Genomic DNA, 24,816 nt, shown 5'->3' with positions numbered 1-24,816 from the left:
ATATTATGCTTTAGTATTTTCATAAAAGTTTAAAGTTCCTATCCATTATTTATTATATACTCTTCTCACATTTAAGAATACATGAAAAATAAACATATATTTGTTTAGCCAAACAGATCACAAATTAAGTGTGACACAAAGCCCTGACATAATTAGAGCATGGAAGTTAGTTACTAGGGTAAGTTATTTTTGTAGTTCATGAAAATCATCCCTGGGAAGTATTTTCGTTTCAGAAAAGAAGGAGAGGACTTTAAAGCAAACCCCACCCCCAGTTCCTCTGTTTGGAACTGGAATCTGTGGGCTAAATTACACTTGAACATCTGTCATACCAAATGGAGCGTGCTGATTTGACTCTAATGTCTTACTTGAGCTTATCCAATTGCTTTGTCTTGGTTTTTATGTGATCCATTAGATATAATTAAGTGGTTGTTTTTGAAATGCCTATAACTCTATACTATTCAGTGGTGATGTAACATGTTATAATGTTAAATTTATTCGCCCTGTTTAAAAAAATAATTCTGCACACCTGAAGAATATGTAGACAACATGGGACAACAACAATTTTTGTTTTACTTTTTATATTCAGCATTTGTATGATGTTTAAATTAAGCATGTGAAATGTATTTCAAAGAAGCAAAGTGTAAAAATACTACATTGTTTTGTACAACATGGATGTTTCAGTAAAATTACTTTTTTTACAGCAATATCTAACCATTATTCACTAAACCGTTTTCATATTATTACTAACAAACCAGTTAGTAAAATTATCCTAAACTGCATACAGTTTAAAAAAGCAAATTCGAAGAGTTTAAGCTGCGTGCGCGCTCCTGTAAAAACGCCGAGGTCAGATCTGACGCAAGCACGCTCTCCGCGCAAGCACCGCCCCTTCGTCCTGGCAGTGTTTGTATTTACAGCAGAAGTTCTTCTAGCTTTTATCAATAAATCGAGTCCAGAACTAAAGGAGTCGAACTGACGTACCAGCATGGCCTTTCAGGGGTCTGAGGAGGTGGAAGAGCAGCTGGAGGAGCCGGAAGAGACCCTGAGAGTTTCTCCGGCGGAGGAAATGCCAGTCGACGGGCCTCCTGCGGCTGATGAACCGGAGCCGCTACTGCTGCCGTGGGACCGCTTCTCCGCCTGGATCCACTGCATCTGCGTGGTCGGCTTTGATCTGGAGCTCGGGCAGGCCGTAGAGGTAACGGGAACTGTGTTGGTAGTGTTGTGTAATCGGTTGACAGCTGTAGACCGCTCTGCTAGCTGTCTGGAAGTCAGGGCAAACCTGCTAGCATCAGTGGCTAACAATATAGTTGACTCATCAAAATATAACCCGGTGTTTACTTTTCAGACCGCATGCATTTAATGACTGGGACAGGGTATTGGCCAGTGTACTGAGAAGTGCATATAGATATTGCAATTTAGGATTAATATGTTTGAATGGGGCTTTATTGTTGTATCCCCATCTGCCGTACATACAGTAGCTGAGAAATGCTTTTGTTCACTAAAAGTTTGGTCAGTGTCCCATTCATACTATATGTACTGTGTATTACACAATGTATAACCATTGTGTTTTTATCAAACCTATAAAATGTTATTGAATGTGCCACTGATGCTTAGGCTGAAATAACAGAAACTTAAAAACCCAGACTGCTGGAAAACTATTGGCATAAAATGGTCTATATGTATAATGTCTATATGTATTTATTTGTTCAATTGATCGAAATGCATAAAATGCAACACTGTCACAGTTTTTGTAATCTAATGTTTTGTTTTTGCTCTACTGCAGGTGATTTATCCTCACCACTCCAAACTCAGTGAAAAAGAGGTAAGAACAACTCATTTGATACATTTATGAATTTTGATGATGGTACATCAACCTTTTTCTGGCCAAGGACCCTTAATGGATAGAGATGCTAGGGTCAGAGACCCCCTCTAAATATATTAAACTAAGACTGGATTTACATAGTTTTGCTATATGGTTACATTACAAATATATTAAAGTAATCATTTTTTGTATTCACAGTCTCTTGTTAACATATTACATAACATTTTAATATTACTGAACAGATTTTAATGTGGCCTGGAAACTTTATTCTCTTCATTTTAATTATGTTTTAAAGTCTATAGTGTTCAAAATTGAATAAATATTGCACTCTGTGTTCATTATAAACTATTTCTTTGAAAATTCATGTGCCCTCATAAACTTGAACAAAAATCTGAAGATTGTGGAGATCCTTCTCTGATGATGTCAGCTTGACAGCTTGGGCGGAGCATCAGTTAACCCCGCCCCTTCCAAGTGTCAGTCAGGATCTATTTTTAATGAAACACCTATTTCTATATCCAATCAATTCACAGTGGAAAACACAAGCAATGGCCACTATTTTTTTCTTCTTGTGTGATATTACATTTCACTTGAGAATGCATCACAACATGGAAGTAAAGTTGATGGCGACTTCCTGTTCACGGGGACTTTAATGTTTATTATTAGCCTATCATTGCATTTTTGTTTGATGGCTATTTCATCATGTTTGAACACTGAATATTGACTATTCTGTTGTTTTTCTCATTTCAGAAAACCAGTATATGCTATCTGTCATTCCCAGACTCGAATTCAGGTACGTTATATTTCCTTTAGCGTGAACCTTTAGTTTATTGTGACTTTAAATGCTCTTTTTGTGCTGTTGTAAATAATATACTGTTGATAAGAAGCACAAAGATTACGTTTTATTACTGTGATGGCAAAGTACGTTTGTCTTTAGCTGTAGGTTGAACGATGTGCACAGTTCGTATGTAATATCTTAACTGATGGTCGGAAGTGTAATTGGTGATGTCAAAACTGTGTGGTTTATAGATATGAGTGTTTTTCAGCTTCAGCAAGCATTTCTTTTTTAATGTAATTTATGTCACACTTCTTTAAATTTCATTTACTATAATGTTTGTGTATAGTTTAAATGTGAATTTTTCCTGTGGTAAAGGTTGAAATGTAATTCATGTTAGTGAGTATTATGGCCTGTGTGGGTCGAGCCCTCAACATTTTTCCACCAGCTCAAAGACAGAAACATCACAGACACATTCGGATAGACTCATTGTGTGGGCATGAACACAATCTGACTACTTTGTATTACAGTTATTAATGGACTTTCATTGTGTAGTACAATATCTACAATGGCATATTTGTTAATGTAGTGATATACAGTGTATATTATTTCCTTCACTTATTGCCAATGAGCATTAAAGTGATTGTCAGTGTCCTAGGGAATCAAATAGCAAGTATTAAAGGAATAGTCTACTCATTTTCAATATTAAAATATGTTATTACCTTAACTAAGAATTGTTGATACATCCCTCTATCATCTGTGTGCGTGCACGTAAGCGCTGGAGCGCGCTGCGACGCTTCGATAGCATTTAGCCCCATTCATTCATTTGTACCATTTAGAGATAAAGTTAGAAGCGACCAAACACATCAACGTCTCTCCCATTCAAGACGAGCAGCCACACGAGCAAGCTCGGTGGTACAAAACAAAACGCAGCACCCCTCCAAGCGGATTCAAAAGAGGAACTACACTCTATGGCGCAACAGCACTTTTGGGAGTACCTCGACTCGCCTGAAAAATCCGTTCCCCTTCTCCCTCTCATAATGGGAGAGGGAGGGTGTTACTGCGCCGAGTCGAAGTACTCCCAAAAGTGCTATTACGCCATAAAATATAGTTCCTCTTTTAAATCCGCTTAGAAAAGCGCTCCGCTCGTATAACTACTCGTCTTAAATAGGAAAAACGTTGATGTGTTTGGTCACTTCTAACTTTATCTCTAAATGGTACAATTGAACGAATGGGGCCAAGCCAAACGCCATCCAAGCGCCACAGCGCGCCCCAGCGCCCACGCGCACGCACACAGATGACAGAGGGATGCACCAACAGTTCTTAGTTAAAGGTATTTTGGAGGATTTTCTGTTTCCGGTTGGATCATCAAGACTATTGGTCCTCCTAGTTGTCAATCAGTAGTGTTGTGCAATTGCATTTTTTTAAAAAGTGGAGAAGGCGGTTCTTTTCTAAAATTCGAGAAAATCCTCCGCTATACCTTTAAGGTAATAACATATTTTAATATTGAAAATGAGTAGACTATTCCTTTAAGTAAATTTATTGGTGCATTAAAGCAGTTTATTGTATATAATTATTCATTGCTTTAATTTTTTGAAGCGGCTGTGAGAAATGTATATACTTATCCCCACCCAGATGAATGTGCAGAATGAACTAGTAGTTATTAGTAGGTTGGTTTTCTTGACTCTCTGACGTGAGACGCGGTCTGACGTGGCCGTTTCTGGCTCACCCAATAGCTTGATTGAATTTGGGGCTGGGCTACCAAGGGAGGAATAAATGGCAGGTGGAGTTTAGAAATCCTGTTTCAAAAGAATCATCATTTGTTATGTTTGTTTTGTTTGTGGTACTGCAATGTCAGACAGCAGCATTTAAGCTGTCAATGGCCACTTAAGCAATTGCAATAAGATGATAAATACTTTTAAAACATTTTTTTAAATGTTTTGTAAAAAATGTTTTATAAAAGGTGATTTGTGTGTTTAAAATGTAGCAATTTAAAACAAAAATGCTGCATTTGTCAATATTGTAAACTGAGCCTTCAGTGTGTGTTTAGTATCAGTTATGATGATCAAGATCTTCGATACTTGTAGCCTATGTTTTCTGAAGTTTCACTTCCTGCATGTTTACATGTGATAGCCACAAGTTATTAATAGCTGTGAGGTACAAACGAGTTGGAATAGGATTTAAGGATGATAACAGGATAGTCCTGTTAGTGACATTGCTCATTCATTGTAGATGCGTGTGTGTGTTTGGCGTTCACCACTGCTCTCGTGTTGTAGAGTCTTCTGGTGTGATATTGATCTTATTCTCATCTTTCTGAAATGGGAGAACCTGGTGAACGTCCAAGGGAACAAACTCAGCATTTGGTTTGCTTCAGTTTTTAGAGATACAATACAATGCAAGAGCTGTACTGTACACTACAGTATGATGCAGTACCAGACAGTATATACCATATCGTGTTAAAAGCTGAAATTAGACCATGTGTCTGTATATCATGTTTTACATACTGGTGAAAGCGAATCAGTTAAGTATAGTTCCAGCTCAGAAATCTGATTCAATAAAGCTGCTGAATGAATAGACACATCTCTTCGGTGAAGCCCGGACTGCAGCAGACTTCGCGTACTTTACAAACCCAGAAGTCCTTGCGAAAGAGCAACCAGACCAATCAGACGACGGAAGGGAGGAGTTCATGGGCAACTTTTCTTCTTATTTCAAGTCTGTCCTAAAATACGACTCCGGTGCACCCTCTTGGACTCGCGTCAAGGGTCCCTAAGGTCTGCACTCTGCACTACATGATGTCATCAAAGTGTGGACTCTAAGGAGATCCACAAGTCCGGAGTGTGCCATTTGGGACAGGGCGCCTGTTGTCACCTCATAGTAATAAAATGAGACTTATCTTATCTTGACTTTAAAGCTTGTTATAGATACTGTGCCTAGCAACACTCCTGGGTTAAATGACTGTAATGGAGTTGTCTTATTATGCTTTATTGCTTATTAAATACATTTTAATGAGGCATAGATAAACGCAATTATTGTGGTTAGTTATAAATGGTCTGTTTCATCTAAACTATAAACCAAGAGATTACAAGCTGTTTAGTTTTCATGGTACCCAACCACATAGCTATGATTCATTACATTGATAGATTCATTGTATCTTTCCCTCTCGTGTGACATCACTAGCTCATGTTTCAGTGGAAAACACTTCCCGTCTGTGTGTACAGTGACAGATTCTAAATTGTTTTCCCCTCTGAGAATCAAGATTTAGATTCAAGGCTACGGGTCAGGCCGGACATACGGAAATGACTGGCGTGTGTTAGCATCTTTTCTTGCATGCTGTGGGTGAGGCGACCCACTCGTGCTGTTGGTTGCTGTGGCAACGGAGTTTCCGCCACCCGTCAGACTTGCAGAAGTGCATGTGTGTTGTGACACATTACGTGCTATTCACTCTCGCCACAGTAATGTGGCCAATAGCTAATTTGTTTCACTTGTTGTTTAATAATGTGACTAATGTTGTAAATTTGATGATGGATGAGACACCAAAGCTGGAAATCATTTATACTGCAGAGTCAGACCATCTTTTTTTCAATATGGATATATATCAGATATGCTTTTTAGTTTTGTCACTTATTAAGAACTGTTTGTTAGGTGTACTATGCAGTAGAGACACATTAATATAAGAGATGCACCCATACAAAATGTCTGTGGGGATACTTATATAGGTTTAAATAGAATGATATCTACCGATACCCACAGATAACGGTAGGTTTGCTTTTTACTCCATATTATCAGGTCATAAATTCTAGAAGTGCATACCGTAAAAACTGCAATTCTGTTTAATTTTGCATATAGTGTGATGCTATAATCGGTATCGGCAGATAAAGGCACTTTTTTTCCCACTATTGGGCATCAGTCGATTGTTTAAAAACAGCCAATTATCAGGGCAGAGTATATCCTGGCAATAAAATAAAACGAACTCAAAATGTGTGATTATTTTGATTTGGGTCACAATGACAACAGAATTTCAGTTTGTACGCTCTGCACTTCTAGTCATTATCGGTATATGGATGGATGGATGGATACAAAATGACTATATATGGATTGCATTGATACAAACTGACATCTACCGATAACGATAGTTTTGCTTTTTACGCCACCTTTCAAATTTTGCTTGAAAAAGATTGTCACCCTTAAAAAATATCCAATAATTTTCTTTTTGAGCTGTAGTAAATTTTTTTTTTTAAATCTAATGTTTCATTGATAAACAATATTTAAAAGTGAGTGGAAATCACATCATACATTTTTTTTTCTCAAATACAAGTTGGCCATAATAATAATAATTATATTTATTTATTTATTTATTTAAACCAAGAAGATCAGTGACAAAAATGGTTCGGCAAGCTGAGAAATTCAAAAATCTTTTTTTAAAACTTGTTTTAAAAGTACGCATCAGGTTTATTTCAGTGTACATGGTGTATTTATGTTAATTTTATGCAATAAATAAATTACATTTGCACCATTTAATGGACCTGAAAAGTCAAATGGTGTAACCGGCAATTGCTCCAAAGAATGAGAAATATTAAATATTTTATCCACCTTGATAGCATGTAAGCGTAATCATCAAATTTAAATATATATTTATAAAATATCATTTTATTAGTTACTTCTAAATGTAAATTTGAATGCGTTTTTTAATATTTGTCCTGACATATTAGAAAACAGCTCTGTTTTTTTTAAGTAATCTTTGACAAATGATGTAAAAATCTATGTAAAAAATCATATTACACTAAACTAGATGATTATATTTTATTTCACATTTTTATGAATATATTTATTTTTTCATTTAAAAAAATACTAGTTACACCAGTTGACACAGACCGGTTACACCACATTGACATTTTTGCAATAATCCCCCAAATATTCTTTTAAAATGAAAAAAAAATCAGAAATGTTGGACTTGGTCATCAAAAAAAAAAATTATGCTAGTTCTCTGCAAATTTTGAAATTTTAACCCTTTTACATTTAATTGAACCATACGGACACACAATAATTAACGCCACTTCATTGACCCAAGAACTTTCCATGATTGTCTTGATCATCTTGTGTTTGGTCAAATCAGATGTATATAAATCAGGCATCAAGGAATCCTTTTTGATTTAGCATATGGTGTGAAGTCCCGAAACCTGTGTCATGTACGATTATCCTTCTTGCTTTATGAACGCTGTTATTTGTAAGATATGAAGAAACAGTTAACCAGAAGGATAATGTAATCTATTGGTCACGCCCTGAAGATAGATCCAGTAATCCTGTTACACGCGCACACACACACACACACACACACACACACACACACACACACACACACACACACACACACACACACACACACACACACACAAGGTTTCTTGTTCCTTTTGGCCCACACGCATTACTACATGTAGAAGCACTTGGGAATTGTATCCAAACACACAAACAACATCTGACCTCATGTGAATCTGAGCAGTGGGATCTGTCCCATGAAATCAACACAAAACCTGGCAGGAGTTTGTGATTGGAGAGCACTTTGAGGTTCTGCTTTATTCCAATGGATTGCTGTCCAGATGATGCTCATCTAAACCCTGTTTCTTTGCCTTTAAAGGCAAAACTAAATCAATATGGACTTCATTGTGTATGATTAATCAGTGCATGTGTTTAGTAAGAAAAATGATTTGTCTTGGCAGCCTATTATCAAAATGTAACTTACTCCTTTTGGCTGATATCACCGTAATGTTAACCAATAGCCAAACAGCTGTTCAGACATGTTCATATGTAATGCAGCTGTTATCAGATCATATCAGTAATCAATGCATTAGGTAGATAATAAATAAATATAGGTTATAGCAACATCCGGGAAATTAGACCACGTGTGTTTGCCTTTTTGTTCACAGGCTGTCTAGGGGACACACAGTTCTGCTTTCGTTTTAGGCAGGCGGTGGGTAGGAAATCTTCTCTTGGATGTTTCCTCGACCACTTCGACCGGGATGCACCTGTCTGTCTCAAGGTAAGTACTGATACATGAAAAGAAAACTCATATTAAATAGTTGATGAGGTTCATACCATACAGAACTGTATGTTTTATGCTTCAATGAGGGTTTCTTTCACCAATTCATGGCTGTATGATAAAATATGTAACTCTATAATATGAGTTTTGTTTTCATTGAACAGATGGGCAAGTTAATGCATTTCTGACTTATAACTGTATAGAGAAAATGTGATGCATGCAACCTTTCATTAACTTCATTATGCAGTAGATCTGCTCATACTGATGGATGTCATGTGTTTCCTCTATCCTGCAGAGAGATCAGGGTTATTATTACGGGTATGTGTACTTCAGACAGGTGCGGGACAAAGCACTGAAGAGAGGCTACTTTCAGAAGGTAATGCAGAGACGATCACTTCAGTGATACTTTGATATATCCTAAATATCTCTAATAGGCTTTACTGGAATTGAACTACACCACTTAAACGTAGTAAAATCACTGTATCTGGTTATTCAGAGTGGTTTAAGTTTTATTCTTCAAGTTTTTACCTGGAAATATAAATTTACTTCAAGTTGCCGAGGGCACACAGCACTGAACAAGTCTGAACATTGAGGACTGATTCTCTTCCTGCATACAGAAGTGTGATTGTGCTCCAACACCAGCAAAAAAAAAATTAACACCCTAAAAATAGAGAAAGAGATTACTGAAGATTGTTGGGGATCTTTTCAGGAGGCTTTAATTGTAGTTATCTTTAAAGATGTTTCAACACCATACAGGAGCTTTTCTTTATCTCAGTCTGGAGGCTTTTTGTGATGTGGAATTTTGTTTTATGTCGTCTTCAGGCGATAAGGTACATTTCACTTCAATGAGGTTTTTGGCACAAACCCTGTTTTGGGCCTAGTCCATACGTGCATGGGTGTTTATAAGGGTGATTCTCACGAAAACTTGGTTTTAAAAATGTCAAGCATGAAAATGTAAAAATTGCTTAAATTTACTTTTTTTCCCACCAGACATTGAAAAACAAAGTCTGGAGTAAATGGGAACATTTATTTAAAAACTTTTACTTATCATTTAACACTTTTTGTAACATAATTTAAAAAATTAGTCCTAAAAAATCTCATTACCGGCGCAACAGTCAGAAAAAATCAACACTGACATATTTTCAAAATGACATGACAAACCTGAAAGAACATAATTTGGAGATTCTGCACATGCATTTAAAATCAAAGTGTTATGCTTCTATTAATTAAATTAACATTTAATAAGCATCTGTTGCGGTAATGATAATCAAAATGTCGTGTAAGCATTCTGACAAGACAATATTTCAAATTAACTGTAAAAAAATTATCTTACCTGGTAGCCATCTTGAAGTAACTGGTCCATGTGCTTGGTCACTCAAAATCAAACTTTATTAAAATTCTGTATGTGTGCTAAAAAGTGTTGCGGAGGATGAGAACATCAGGCATGGACACATCATTTTCCTAATTTTTCTTCATTATTATTATACATGAATATTCAGTAAATATTTTTTCTGTCATCTAAAGTAGTCTAGCAAAAATCCATTTATTTTTTTTCTTAATATTTTTGTGTTAATTTGATTAAATTACAACATAACGCATGTTCAAACACAGCCGGACACATTGCGGTAATGAGAATTTCAGCAGAAAATGAGATAAAATTTCCAATTATAAATTCTTATGTTGAAATCACACATTGTGCAAGGTAGAACACAGTATTGTGTTAATTCTGATGCTTTTTAATGTTACTATATTACACATTTTAAAGCTAAAATCATTAGTGCCGTGGTGTTTCAATGGTTTCGTGAGAATCACCCTAATACGTTCATAAGAACGTTATTGTCATTTAACTTAAAGGGACACTCCACTTTTTTGAAAATAGGCTAATTTTCCAGCTCCCCTAGAGTTAAATAAGATTCCTACCATTTTGGAATCCATTCAGCTGATCTTCGGGTCTGGCGGTACTACTTTTAGCTTAGCTTAGCATAATCCATTGAATCTGATTAGACCATTAGCATCGTGCTAAAAAATAACAAAAGAGTTTGATATTTTTCCTATTTAAAGGGGCCATGGCACAAGACTTTTTTAAGATGTCAAATAAATCTTTGGTGTCCCCAGAGGACATATGTGAAGTTTTAGCTCAAAATACCCCACAGATAATTTATTATAGCATGTTAAAATTGCCACTTTGTAGGTGTGTGCAAAAATGTGCTGTTTTGGGTGTGTCCTTGAAAATGCAAATGAGCGGTTTGTTGCAATTGAAACTCAATTGTGCTGTGAATTATTTTCTCTCTCTCTTTTTCTCTGCACTAAATGGCAGTGCTGTGATTGGATAGTGCAGATTAAGGGGGTGGTATTATTATAATAAGAGCTCTTTATGACATCATAAGGAGAGCCAAATTTCAACGACCTATTTTCTCATGTGCTTGTAGAGAATGGTTTACCAAAACTAAGTTACTGGGTTGATCTTTTTCACATTTTTTAGATTGATAGAAGCACTGGAGACCCAATCATAGCACTCAAACATGGAAATAGTCAGATTTTCATGCCATTGCCCCTTTAAAACCTGACTCTTCTGTAGTTACATCGTGTACTTAGCCTGGCTAACACCAAACCAGTCTCATAGAGAATGAGACATGGTCTGGGAACTCGTATTTGAGGCGTGGTTTAGAATGCCCAGAGCCATTTATTGGGCGCTATGAATGTCTATGAAATGCGTCTGTAGGTAGCTCATAGCCAACCGGTGTGTCGCGTAGACGTCGTCATCGTCTTGCTGCTCCTCCCCATTCTGTGATTAGTTCCCTATTTCAGGGGCAAAATAGGTCCATAGTTTCAGTGCTAGACTTGCAGCGTAAATAAATTTGCACGCAAGGCAGCCTGGGGAAACTCAGGCTATCGTGTACTAAGACTGACGGAAAATTAAAAGTTGTGATTTTCTGGGCAGATATTGCTATACTCTCATTCCGGCGTAATAATAAAGGACGTTGCTGCCGTACATGGCTCGAGCAGGCGCAATGATATTACGCAGCGCCCTGGAAATAGTCCCCTGCTATTGAAAGTTCAAAGGGTACTATTTTCGGGCACTGAGTAATAATATTGCGCCTCCTGCAGCCATGGTACAGCAGCAAAGTCCTTTATTATTACGCTCATAATTTGCATAAAGTTAAACATTTGTCGCCCAACTGGACACGTCCCATCCAGTCGCCAACGGTCACTGTCACCGGAAGTTGCCAAGCTTCAATTAAAATCAATGAGATCGTGTCGCTCTGCTACTGCTAGTCTAAATGCTGCTTAAGTACACAATGTAACAAATTTTTAAATAAGAAAAATATCAAAACTCTTTGGTTATTTTTTAGCGTAATGCTAATGGTCTAATCAGATTCAATGGATTGTGCTAGGCTTTGCTAAAAGTGGGATCGACTGTCCTGAATGGATTCCAGAATGGTAAAAATAAAAATTTTAAATCTAGGGGAGATGAAAAATGGGCCTGTTTTCGGAACAGTGTAGTGTCCCTTTAAGTAAATTAAAACAGTGACAGTATATGTGAGTTCATCATTTGCGCTCTGCATTAGGCCGTGTGTGAATAACAAAAAATAAAAAACGCATGTATACAGGAGTGAAGAGGTTAGCTCCAGTCATGTAAACATCTTACTGTGATTAAGTCCTTACTCTGATTATTGGAAAAATCGCATTATTGGTGTACATGAAACATAGTCAAGACGTTTAGCTCATTCTTGCTGCTTTTTTACATTTAATGAAGACATCATTGACAAATAGCCACAATTGTCTCTCTTTTAGTCTCTGGTGCTCATCAGCAAGCTGCCCTACGTCACCTTCTTCCACTCTTTACTGAAGCTCATCGCCCCAGAGTACTTTGAAAAACAGGAGCCGTGTTTAGAGGCTGGTGAGTCGCAGATGTGTGGAAGAGTCCCATTAATTATCATAATAACACTTTATATCACCATTAAGTTAAGTAATGCAACAATTTTAAGATGTAAATTAGACTAATAGCACTGCATCAATCAAAATCCCTCTTTGCAAAAGTATAGGTACAATTTCCAGCTGTGACTCTTTTAATTTGGTAAACAGCCAACCAGGAAACCCTATAAACCAATGTGAGAAAATCTGCTTGGAGTTGCATAACCACACCCTGGCAACCGCCCAGATGCCGGAGCATTGTGGCAACATAATTTACACCCCTCATAATTTCATCTATATATATGAAATGCAGTTTGTGAATCAAATCTCTTAAATTTAGTTAAATTTTTTGGTTTTCATTCATTAAAGCTTGCAACGACATCGACCGATGGCCCACGCCGAGCCCAGGGAAGATTCTCACGCTCCCCGTCATGGGCGTGGTAATGAAGGCGAGTTATTTTTCATTTTTGTGTTTTAATACTCGCTGAGTCTTTGACAAACACATCTGCTTTCAAGGTGAAAACTTTTGTGTCTGTTCTCTCCAGCTACGGATCCCCACGTGTTACGACAAGCCTGGAACCTCACAGCTCGTTCAGTCGGCACCGGTATGAGTTTTTACTTTGCCAGGCCTGTAGGCGATCACATTCTCATGTAATCGAGTCTCATCTTTCTTTTGCAGAGCGACAGTCTGGTGTCCATCGTTCTGCCGACGGTCCATGAAGTGGATCTCTTTAGGTAAACGCATTCGTTGTGTGGTGACAAAGTGTACATGGTGTGCTCTGGTTTCATGTTGAACTGGTTTTTCATTATTATGTGCCTTCTGCTGCCCTCTGTTGGTAGATGAAACAAGTGCAAGATGTTTTAATTCTGAAAGATTTATTTCATTTTGAATGAGGGAGTATTAACTCTTCCCATCAAGCAATTTTGCATTTAAAAGGCCTTTAATAGCTATCCAAACACAGCCCAGGCTAAAACAAGGCCAAATTTGGGCTGTCATTGACAATTTAATAGACGTCTAACCGTAGGCTGAGATGTAAATGTTGACTTTGCTTACATGATGGAATATCTCACAAGTTAACTCACAAGCAAAACGACCAAATTCAAGTTTATTTTGACTAAAAAGTAGGTTATTTATAGACTAGTTTCAGCCTCAGATGTCATGCTTACCTAGCAATTAAAAACCGAGACAGTGAAGTGATGATTAAAGACGGAGTCCACGATGTTTGAAAAACGCTTTGGAAGAGGAGACGGGTCGACTACCAAAACACACTTATAGCCAATCAGCAGTAAGGAGCGAGTCTACTAACCGACATACTTGCCGCGTTGCGTATGTGTGGGGCGGGTCTATCAACAGAAGGTCCAGATTCTATTGGGGTAGGGGCGTGTTTGTTTAGGTAATTTCAAATATCAACATTGGCTTTCAAACATCGTGGACGCCGCCTTTAACTATACTGCTTAATATAATAATAACTTGTAAGATTTTCTACCATGTAAGCAAAGTCAACAGGTGTTCAAGGTGTTTGCTTTCATTTATTTTATATTGCTTGCTGGCTATGGACCGCTGGCTGAACGTTCGATGCATACGGCACACTTAACTGGCAACACTTCAGCAGAGTCAGCCTCTGATTGGTTGAATTATACAGCATTTCCAGGAGTCGCGATCTTTAACAATGCTTCATCAAGATCGAATAAACTATAAATAATACATTTGGGTGATTCTCACGAAGTCCAGATTTAATAGGTGTCCAGCATCAGAATTTTAAAAAAGCCTTTGAAGCAAATTTATTTTGCACATATAAGATTAAGGCCTGAACTTACTATAACCATTATTTTTAGAGGATTTAAAAGTATTTCCTATAGAATTATTTACATTTTTTAGATTATCATTATAAAAAATTACCATTACCGCAACATGATATTACATTAAATATAGGCATTTACAAACTCATGTTTTGGTAATGAGAACTAAAAAGTTGTCTAGGTACTATGACAGAGAAAATTTTAACTTTTATCTGGAGAGCAAAAATAAGAACTGCTTACCTGGTAGCCATCTTGAGTGTCACAGTCAATTATGTCCCTTCCAACAATTTTTTTTTTAATGTTAGTTCCTTACGGGCATAAACAATGATTGAAAATTGATGTGGAGGATGAGAAAATTGGTCTTGGACACATTTATATTCCTTATTATTGTCTCTACATTTACCAATGATCACCAAATACCACATGTTTCTTTACTGTAAATGTTTATAGTATAACATGCACTGAAGCTTTTTATTTTTTAGATTTTTTAACTATAAATATTTCCACATCAAAGAACCCAAATCCAGTCATGGACACGTTGCTGTTATGAAAATTGTGTGTTTAAATGTGGAAAAAAACAACAAAATTAGTTTGAATGATGTCATTTGAAATCATGTGCAAAATAGTACATGAAGAGATGATTGTAACTGTATGCTTCTTATTTTGGTACTCTTAATTTGCATTTACTTGTTTTTATCAAAATGTTTAATGACACCTCATACGTCTGATTTCGTGAGAATCACCCATTTTTATTATTTTATTATGTACTTATAATATTACTAAATTTGAGTAAACTAACCTAGGCAGTTAAATGGCAGCTATTGCTTGCTGGGTTCACGTAATGATGACTTACTAATTATGTTTACAGATGAATTTAAAAAAATGCTGTGACCCTTTGTTCATATGGACATATGTGGTTTACTGTGTTGCGGTTAGCTGTAGGTCACCTGATGCTTAAACCTCTAAAGTAAAGGATTGGCTTTCTAGATTAAATGCACTGCCTGGCATAAGTGCATTCAATAGATGCTGGTACTTTCAGGTGACCATGACCCTACAACCTTACCTAGACATGGCACGGCACATGACCTATTTTTCTTTATTGTGTGCAGGTGCTTCTATCCAGTTTTCTTTCATATTCAGATGTTATGGGAACTGGTGCTGCTCGGGGAAGCTCTGGTTGTCATGGCACCATCACCAGCAGAATCTTCAGACACTGTACTGGCATTGGTCAGGTAGTGTAAAACTCCCTTGAGATTTGATATGAAATGATAACTTTAATCATATCAGTCTTACTGAAATCCAGGTGCAGGCTTTAGATTACTTTCTAATTCTCTCTCACTCTCTATTTTTGCAGCTGTATCTCTCCCCTGCGTTACTGCAGTGATTTTCGGCCATATTTTACCATCCATGACAGTGAATTTAAAGAATACACCACTAGGACTCAGGCACCGTAAGTGAAAAATAATCAACACCCATGGAACATTTCTCAACCAATCACAATAAAGCATTTAACAACCCTGTGTTATAATAATCGATATGTGATGTTTATTTCTTGAGTTGAAATGGGAAGTGTGTGTTTCTGCTTTGTGAGCGTATGTGTACTCTTGCTTCCCTAATAACTGTGTTTGTGTTTCAGGCCTTCGGTTATTTTAGGTGTGACAAACCCATTTTTTGCCAAAACTCTCCAGCATTGGCCGCACATCATCCGCATTGGAGACATGAAGCAAGCAGGTTGACTATAAACATTAATGAACTGCATTTATAATTTCATCTAGAAAGCCTTTCAAGAAAAATATGAATAAATACCAGTAAAGTGAATATTGAACAGGATTGGAAGTTGCATTGTTGCATATCAAAGTTGTTTTATAATGTTCAGTAAGCCAAAAGTTTAATAATAAATTCTGTTACATTTTGAAGCAGAGATGGCCAAACAGATGAAGGTGAAAAAACTAAAAAACCTGAAGACTTTAGACTCAAAACCTGGTAAGACATTTTCCAACTTGTTTGCTGTTCATCATGTGCTTTGCAGCTTAAACCAATTCTTATCTGATAAACAAACATCTTTTATAAAGCAACTCTGCATAGTGTAATACACTATCCTAAAGGATTATTAGGAACACCTGTTCAATTTCTCATTAATGCAATTACCTAATCAAATAATCACATGGCAGTTGCTTAAATGTAATAAGAGGTGTGGTCCTGTTCAAGACAATCTCCTGAACTCCAAACTGAATGTCAGAATGGAAAAGAAAGGTGATTTAAGCTATTTTGAGCGATTCATGGTTGTTGGTGCCAGATGGGTCGGTCTGAGTGTTTCACAATCTGCTCAGTTACTGGGATTTTCACGCACAGCCATTTCTAGGGTTTACAAAGAATGGTGTGAAAAGAGAAAAACATCCAGTATGCGGCAGTCCTGTGGGCGAAAATGCCTTGTTCATGCTAGAGGTCAGATGAGAATGGGCCGACTGATTCAAGCTGATAGAAGAGAAACTTTGACTGAAATAACCACTTGTTACAACCGAGGTATGCAGCAAAGCATTTGTGAAGTCACAACACGCACAACCTTGTGGCGCATGGGCTACAACAGCAGAAGACCCCACCGGGTACCACTCATCTCCACTACAAATAGGAAACAGAGGCTACAATTTGAACGAGCTCACCAAAATAGGACAGTTGAAGACTGGAAAAATGTTGCCTGGTCTGATGAGTCTCGATTTCTGATGAGTCAGAATTCGGCGTAAACAGAATGAGAACATGGATCCATCATGCCTTGTTACCTCTGTGCAGGCTGGTAGTGATGGCGTAATGGTGTGGGGGATGTTTTCTTGGCACACTTTAGGCCCCCTTAGTGCCAATTGGGCATCGTTTAAATGCCACGGTCTACCTGAGCATAGTTTTTGACCATGTCCATCCCTTTATGACCACCATGTACCCATCCTCTGATGACTACTTCCAGCAGGATTATGCACCATGTCACGAAGCTCGAATCATTTCAAATTGGTTTCTTGAACATGACAATGAGTTCACTGTACTAAAATGGTCACCAGATCTCAACCCAATAGAGCATCTTTGGGATGTGGTGGAATGGAAGCTTTGTGCCCTTGATGTGCATCCCACAAATCTCCATCAACTGCAAGATGCTATTCTATCAATATGGGCCAACATTTCTAAAGAATGCTTTCAGCACCTTGTTGAATCAATGCCACGTAGAATTAAGGCAGTTCTGAAGGCGAAAGAGGGTTAAACACAGTATTAGTATGGTGTTCCTAATAATCCTTTAGGCGAGTAGATATCCTAAGGAAATACAGTCTGTGCAAAGTTATTGAAAGATTATTCCTGTGTCTTCACAGGTGTGTATAGTGCATATAAACCTTTCCTAAACAAAGATGAGGACATTATCAAACAACTTCAGAAGGTAAATGTCTGTCTGCTCTTTTATTATATCGGTATTCCTTTAGATGTATTAATTCAGTATATTTACGGTTTACATCAGGGAGTTCAGCAGAAACGTCCCTCCGCGGCCCAGAATGCAATTCTGCGGCGATATTTCCTGGAGCTTACACAGAGTTTCATCATACCACTGGTAAGGATGCTAGTTTGCATATTAAACAATGTGTATTATTGTGACACATATAAATTATGTAGTATATGTAAGCGTACTCTGAAAAAGTTAATTGACCGTGATGCTGAACTGCTCTTGAAGTGTTAATTCAGTCTGTATCTTAATGTTGGTTTGTAGGAGCGTTATGTGGCCAGTCTGATGCCTTTACAGAAGAGCATCTCTCCTTGGAAGGTACTACAGACATTTCTTAAAGGGGAACCAAGCCTATATACAAATGTATGGCTTAATAGATTAACACTGGGGTTGGCTATATGAATGTAAAATAGAAAACATGCCATAGTTTTAATTTTAAAAATTCACTCAGAGGCCACCATATCTCAATACATGACGCCAAATGGTTGCAATCAAAGCGGATCTATTAATTTTACAGAGAAGTAAACAAGTCTTGAATCAGTAGATTTTAAAATGATGTGAAACAGATGATGAGTTATAAATGCACACAGACAGTAGGTGTCACTATGTGGTGTTGACACCTGCATGCCAAAAAATGCGAGAACATCAACCTCTTCTGTTCAGTCCTTTAATAGAGAGAATCTGAAATGATAGACAATACAGAAAACATACCATGATCAAAATGAAGTCGATCTGTAGTTTCATGTAAATCTCAATAGATTTGTCTTTATATAACAGAGTCCTCCTCAGCTGCGGCCGTTCAATCAGGAGGAGTTCATGAAGACGCTGGAAAAAGCTGGACCTCAGCTCACATCACGCCTCAAAGGCGACTGGATCGGTCTTTACAGGTGCACCATCGCTTTTATAAGGAATCAAAACCTTTTTTTTGTAACCGTGTAACCTTTTGGTAGTGTTTCATTCCAGCACATGTGAAAAAACAAGGAATAATTTCTTGTTTATTAACTACGCTTTAAATCGCGCAAATTGACATTGCGGATTGAAAATACAGCCAATGAAAACACATAATTTTCTCCCATTTATCTCAAAGTGTTTTTCCTCCCAATTCGGACTCAGCCTTTAAAGGGGAGGTTTAATGCTACTTCATGCATTCTGACTTATTAACACAGTTTAAGAGTTGTAGTCCTCATGCTTAAAGGATTAGTCCATTTTCTTAAAAGAAAAATCCAGGTGGTTTACTCACCACCATGTCATCCAGGGTGTTGGTGTCTTTCTTTGTTCGGTCGAGAGGAAGTTGTGTTTTTTGGGGAGAGCATTGCAGGATTTTTCTCATTTTGATGGACTTTAGTGGAGCCCAGCATTTAATACTTAACTCAACACTTAACAGTTTTTTTCAACGGAGTTTTAAAGGACTATAAACAATCCCAAACGATGCATAAGGGTCTTAAGTTATCTAGCGAAACGATTGTCATTTTTGACAATAAAAATAACAAATATACACTTTTGAACCACAACTTTTCGTTTAGGTTCGGTCCAGCGCGACCTAACGTAAATGCGTAGTGACGTCGGGAGGTCACGTGTTGCATATATAAAACGCACATTTGCAGACCATTGTAAACAATAAACTGACACAAAGAAATTAATTAGTATCAGTTGACATACAACAACGTAGCAACGGTCCTCTTTCTCCACTTGTAAACACTGGGGCGGAGTTTCGCGTTCGTCCTCTGTGACCTCTTGACGTCGTGACGTATTGCGTGGGGTCAGCTGGCGCATCACGACCGGATCTACATGACAAGAAGTTGTACTTTAAAAGTGTATATTTGTTATTTTTATTGTCAAAAATGACAATCGTTTCGCTAGATAAGACCCTTGTGCCTCGTTTGGGATTGTTTGTGGTCCTTTGAAACTGCGTTGAAAAAAAACTGATAAGTGTTGAGTTGGGTATTGAATGTTGGGCTCTATTGAAGTCCATTAAAATGAGAAAAATCCTGAAATGTTTTACTCAAAAAACATTTTTTTTTTTTTTGCAAAGTGTCAAAAAAGCAGTTGAGCTTGTAACAGAGTATTTCTGAGCCAAACTCACGCCTCCTTTTTCCTACAAGTTTCGGAAAGTTTTTTTCAAATGGGGGTATCCGTTACGACTGATTGACCCCATATTCCTTTTATGGGCCTTTACCCCCAGAAAAGCACGCCTGCCCTGCACGTCAAGTGAGAGCGAGAACGCGCATTAGCATTGCTCTGTCGAGTAGAAGTCACCGGTACCATTGCACAGCATGCAACAACTTTGTTTTAGCAAGATAGTTCAACAAAAGAAGTGTGTTTTTGGATGTAAGGAGAAAAAAACCTTATTTAGCTTTCCCTGTCGTTAGACAACAGTGGATGCAGTTCGTCTTTACCGGACAGCAACGTAATTGCGAATGAGTGTTTGTTCCCTGGCTGCATTTCCGAGAGGACTGTTTTACAAACAAGGTTCAGTTTGACGCCAGATTTTCCACATTTTTACAACTATTGGAGTGGTCAAAACTTTTTAAAAGACCCCGATTAGGAGTCACAACCACAGGCATAAGTAATTCAAAATCTCACATGTTTTGTTTGCAATCGCGCATACGTGCATATAATGTAAACAACACCGACAACATCACTTTGTACTGCATTTACAACATTTACACCTTTTAAAACAGGCACATGAAGTTCAAAACTGGATAATGTTGCTTTTTTATTAAAATAGCGGATAAACAAGCAAGAATTAATTACCTGTTAGAGACGTCCTGCTGTAATCGTTGCTGCTATTGTTCCTGTTCGCCCATTACCTGCTAAGTATCCAATTCTAGATCATATTTATAATATAAGGCTGGTTATTTAAAAAAAAAGTTTTTTTAAAGTTTGATTTCCATTTATGTCGGCTGTAAATCCAAAACTAGTATCCGAAGCTGCGCGTACTCGTAACTCTTCAGCTCCGCCTACCGCACGCCTTCAAGTGTTCGACCTTTTACGGCAAAAATCGAAAAGGCTGTTTTTTCTTTTATAAATCTGACTAAACGAAAGACTCTTTGGACATATGAATGATGAAATACTACTCTATATATAAGCAAGATTAACAAAAACGTCTTGTGTTATGTCAGCTTTAAATTAACTCCTGTTAGCATTGCATTGTGAGCGAAGCTTTCAAACCTGGTAAGGAGCGTCACATTTCCATCTGTCATCAGAGGTATTCAGGCCAATCACAACGTACAGATTAGCTGGCTAATCAGGGAAATTCAAATCCATGTGTTTCAGGAAGAGATTAAAATCTGGAGCTACAAAACTTTACGTATGTGGAAAATAATGTGTTTTTTAACCATAAATCACGCAAACACATTGTATTATACCAAATACACAAAACAACGTTGTTTTTAGCAATGAAATAGGTGCCCTTTTAATTAATATGCTATTACTTCCAAGAAACACCTATACGTTGGCGCTCCTAAGTGACTTTTTGCGAGAGGAAAAACTAGGTTTTTAGTCACATATCATTGGTTAATGGAAATGCCATTATTTTGCAGTAGCCTTTTGTCGACATTTAGAAAATAATGTGAAAGTTTGGCGCAAAATCTGTAATGGAAACGCAGCTAATGTCTGATTTGTGAGCAAGGCATTCAGTCAGATCACTTTAGTGCTTTTTATTTCTGCTTCAGGTAAAGCTGCTTTTGAACAACAAACAATTGTAAAAAGCGCTATATAATTAAAATTGAATTGAATAAATAGTTTAAACCAATTTACAAATGATTCACTGTCTGTCTGATTTAAAATAAAATGCTAAGAAAGTGATAATTAAGCAATATCGCTCGAGTAGGAGTGTGATATAGCTCTTATCATCACGGCTGTGATTAGGCCAGAGGCACGAGGCTATATCACACGACTCCGAGAGCGATATTGCTTTTATACAACAGTTCGACGGCACACGTTTGAAAAACGAAAACTAGAAAACAACAACGGAGTAATTTTAAAAGCCTCTTTGTTTGAGAACTACTTCTTCCGCCACGGATTTGAGGGCGGCCAGAATGACAGGTAACACTTTCGGCTGCTTTGAATCTCATATTAACTCAATGGACGGATTCGCCGTTTTTAAATATTACAATTTCTTGGTCACAAAGTGTAGTTTTAAGATTAGTTCAGTCGAGAATATATATGTATTATATTTAAATCTACAGTCGATTAATAAAGATAGCGCCTGTTTGAACGTTTGCTTAGTGAGATTCGGTACGTATGAGAACCAAAGCATGAGCGGACGTCAGTGTTCACTCGCCCCGCTGACCACCGCCCTCTCTGGGCTACATCTCTGACAGAAATACCCTGGCTCTCATGTTGGCCTGATGATCAAAAATGAGATCAAATCAGCAGTATTTGGTGTCATGATCAAACTATTACTTGTTTTTTATTCATATTTAGTGTCTTTTGTGTTGTTATTGTTTTGGCGCGAGGTAAAAGTTAATAAAACTATACTACTATAATTTTACTATTGGTTTACCATTTCATCTTAACGCGATACGAGCACTCGGTTATTATTAGACTTCGTTCTTTTCAGTACTATATAAAACTGTTTTTTATAAGTGTCAGAGAGATGTTTTTGGATGCTGCTTATAAATATATCAGTGGCGATATCTCATAACGTGTTTTAATAGTCACGTCGCGATTAAATAAATGATCAATGTCCACATTTAAAAGCTGCAGTTCCACAGTGTTTTCGCGTTCTGATAAGAGATATAGCTCCAGAAAAAAATGAGTGTTTACATTCCTCTTTCCAAGTGTTAATCGTCCACACAATGTGACAAGACATTAATCCCATTAAGTTTAACGTAACATCCAAGAGCGCTGATCTTTGACGGAATAATAACTTCCGATTGGGGATTCACAGACTGATTGATGAGCTAGTAAACTAATGAGACACACGGAGAGTGTTAAAAAACAGGGTGTCTGTGTTTTTCCATTCAGAGATGAGCCTGTTTAGGACCTCCATTCACTAGGTGGCGGAATGATACGAAAGGTGAAGCGGTTACTGTGCCGTTATCAGTACAATATCGTATAGCTCCTAGCCAATCAGATTCGAGAACCAGAAAGAACTGTTGTATAAAAGTGTTTAGGTTTCTTTTGAGAGCTCAGTTTTCTTTTTAAAATCATCTTCATTACCTCGGTCTGTTCCTCTGCTCTCACAGGCAATTCCTCAGATCTCCAAACTTTGACGGCTGGTTCAGAAACCGGCGTAAGGAGATGACACAGAAGCTGGAAGCTCTTCATCTGGAGGCGCTCTGTGAGGAAGATCTGCAGCTGAGGATCCAGAAGCACACTGAAGTTGAGACTGTTGACCTGGTGCTCAAACTGAAGGAGAAACTGGTTAGTGCTTCACTCTGTCAGTACTAGTAATACTTGAGTTAAGGCCCTAAATGGTTGACAACGAGTGAGCTGGTTGGTTGGTGTGGTATTTTTTCCGCCCTCGCTGCTGTGATTGGACGGCTAAGTGAAAAGTGACAATGACAAGCTTTGTTATTATCGGCAGAGTAGGAAAAAAATAAATGCTCAGCGCCTCGCCAGCTGCGGACTTTTTAAGAAAAATACAGCGCTTGCAGCTAAAAAAGTATGCTGGCCTCAACAAAGGGCCTAATATTTAGGTTTATGTAATATTGCATATTCTAACTCATCTTAATGCATGTCTGTTTTATTCTTGCTCTTAGACGCAGGCCGAGAGAGATCGACTTCCAGTCAAACCGGGAACTCTGGCCAAACTGCAGGCTCACATCGAGACCATCATCCTCACACTTCCAGAGGACCTGCAGGGAATCTTGCATAAACCTCCGAGCCCCTGACCCTTAACTGACACTGATATATAGGGTTATATAGGGTTAACAGATACACCCCCTTTACCTTCCACACACGAGTGACAGAATGTGATGGATTTCTGCTGCATCCTCATCCAAGTGCACTTGTTGCTGCAGACCTGATTGCCCTTGAATGCACAGCGCTGGCATTGCTGAAATCGCACGGACAACGGCGCCGGAAACGACGTGAGGCAGAAACGAGACATGCAAACGCTCTGGATGTTTTCTGTACTGTAAGTCTCACTGCGTGAGATCAACATTCCCTTTAGTTTTTAAACATGGGGTTGCTTATAATGTCCTGAAGATCAGAAAACAGATTCATCGATCCGAGCTATAAATGTGGAAATGGAAAACTTTAAATGGCCGTAGGACACGAACATTGTTTCCACTGTATAAGATCCAATTTTGTAAATCACAGAAGACCTTTTAAAAACATTTTACCCATCGCTCAAAAGAGAAACATTATCAATTAAATTGTGCAAAGAAAATGAAGCCTATGTTAGTACGCTAAAAATGCTGGGTTATAATTTAACCCATGCTGGGTTGTTTCAACTCTAGGGTCAATTGTAAACATTTTCTGGGTTAATTTAACCTAACGGCTGGGTTTGTCCCTTTTTGACCCAATGCTAGGTTAAAAATAACCCAGCATTTTGAAGTGTACACTGCAAAAAAATCTTAGTATTTTTGTCTTGTTTTCAGTAAAGGTATCTGGGAATTCTTGAATTGGGATGCTTTTTCTTGATGAGCAAAACGACCCAAGAAAATTAGTCTAGTTTTTAAACCAAAAATATCACATTTAAGAGATTTTGTGCATAAAACAGGCAAAGGGATCTGCCAATGGGGTAAACAAAAAAAAAGTTAAACATTTTTCTTAAATACTAAATTCAAGAAAAAATTGCTTACCCCATTGGCAGATTTTTTTTTTTTGCTTGTTTTATGCACAAAATCACTTACATTTTTATATTTTTGGTCTAGAAACTAGACTTATTTTCTTGGGTCGTTTTGCTCATCGGGAAGGACCATCTTAATTTGGGATTTTTTTTATATTTTTACTGAAAACAAATCATTTTTTGCGGTGTACCATTAAAAAGTTTGACGTTTATACATAGTTGTAGTTTTTTTCCTTTGACTGAAGTTTATAAAATGTCC

The 24,816-nt window shown here is 37.5% G+C and overlaps 1 protein-coding gene across 2 annotated transcripts; it reads left to right on the top strand.

Annotated features, from left to right (window-relative positions):
• Positions 1–812: 812 nt before the first annotated feature.
• On the top strand, positions 813–24,387 carry dennd6a (DENN/MADD domain containing 6A). Of its 2 annotated transcripts, none has more exons than XM_055184814.2 (19): positions 813–1,192; positions 1,781–1,819; positions 2,567–2,609; positions 8,513–8,625; positions 8,921–9,001; positions 12,421–12,526; positions 12,910–12,989; positions 13,086–13,145; positions 13,220–13,275; positions 15,450–15,572; positions 15,695–15,790; positions 15,977–16,071; positions 16,261–16,323; positions 17,691–17,755; positions 17,834–17,923; positions 18,080–18,133; positions 18,593–18,702; positions 23,008–23,185; positions 23,524–24,387. In XM_055184814.2, the coding sequence occupies exons 1-19, from the start codon at positions 983–985 to the stop codon at positions 23,653–23,655; spliced, it is 1,794 nt and encodes a 597-aa protein (XP_055040789.1). In that variant the 5' UTR covers positions 813–982; the 3' UTR covers positions 23,656–24,387. The 2 variants fall into 2 exon arrangements, with proteins under 2 accessions (XP_055040789.1, XP_055040788.1); XM_055184813.2 differs by having other exon boundaries at positions 814–1,192; positions 16,258–16,323; positions 23,524–24,386.
• Positions 24,388–24,816: the final 429 nt, after the last annotated feature.

This window comes from Misgurnus anguillicaudatus, chromosome 14 (genome assembly GCF_027580225.2).
Source record: "Misgurnus anguillicaudatus chromosome 14, ASM2758022v2, whole genome shotgun sequence".
NCBI lineage: Eukaryota > Metazoa > Chordata > Actinopteri > Cypriniformes > Cobitidae > Misgurnus > Misgurnus anguillicaudatus.
This window is presented reverse-complemented; position numbering and strand designations above follow the sequence as displayed.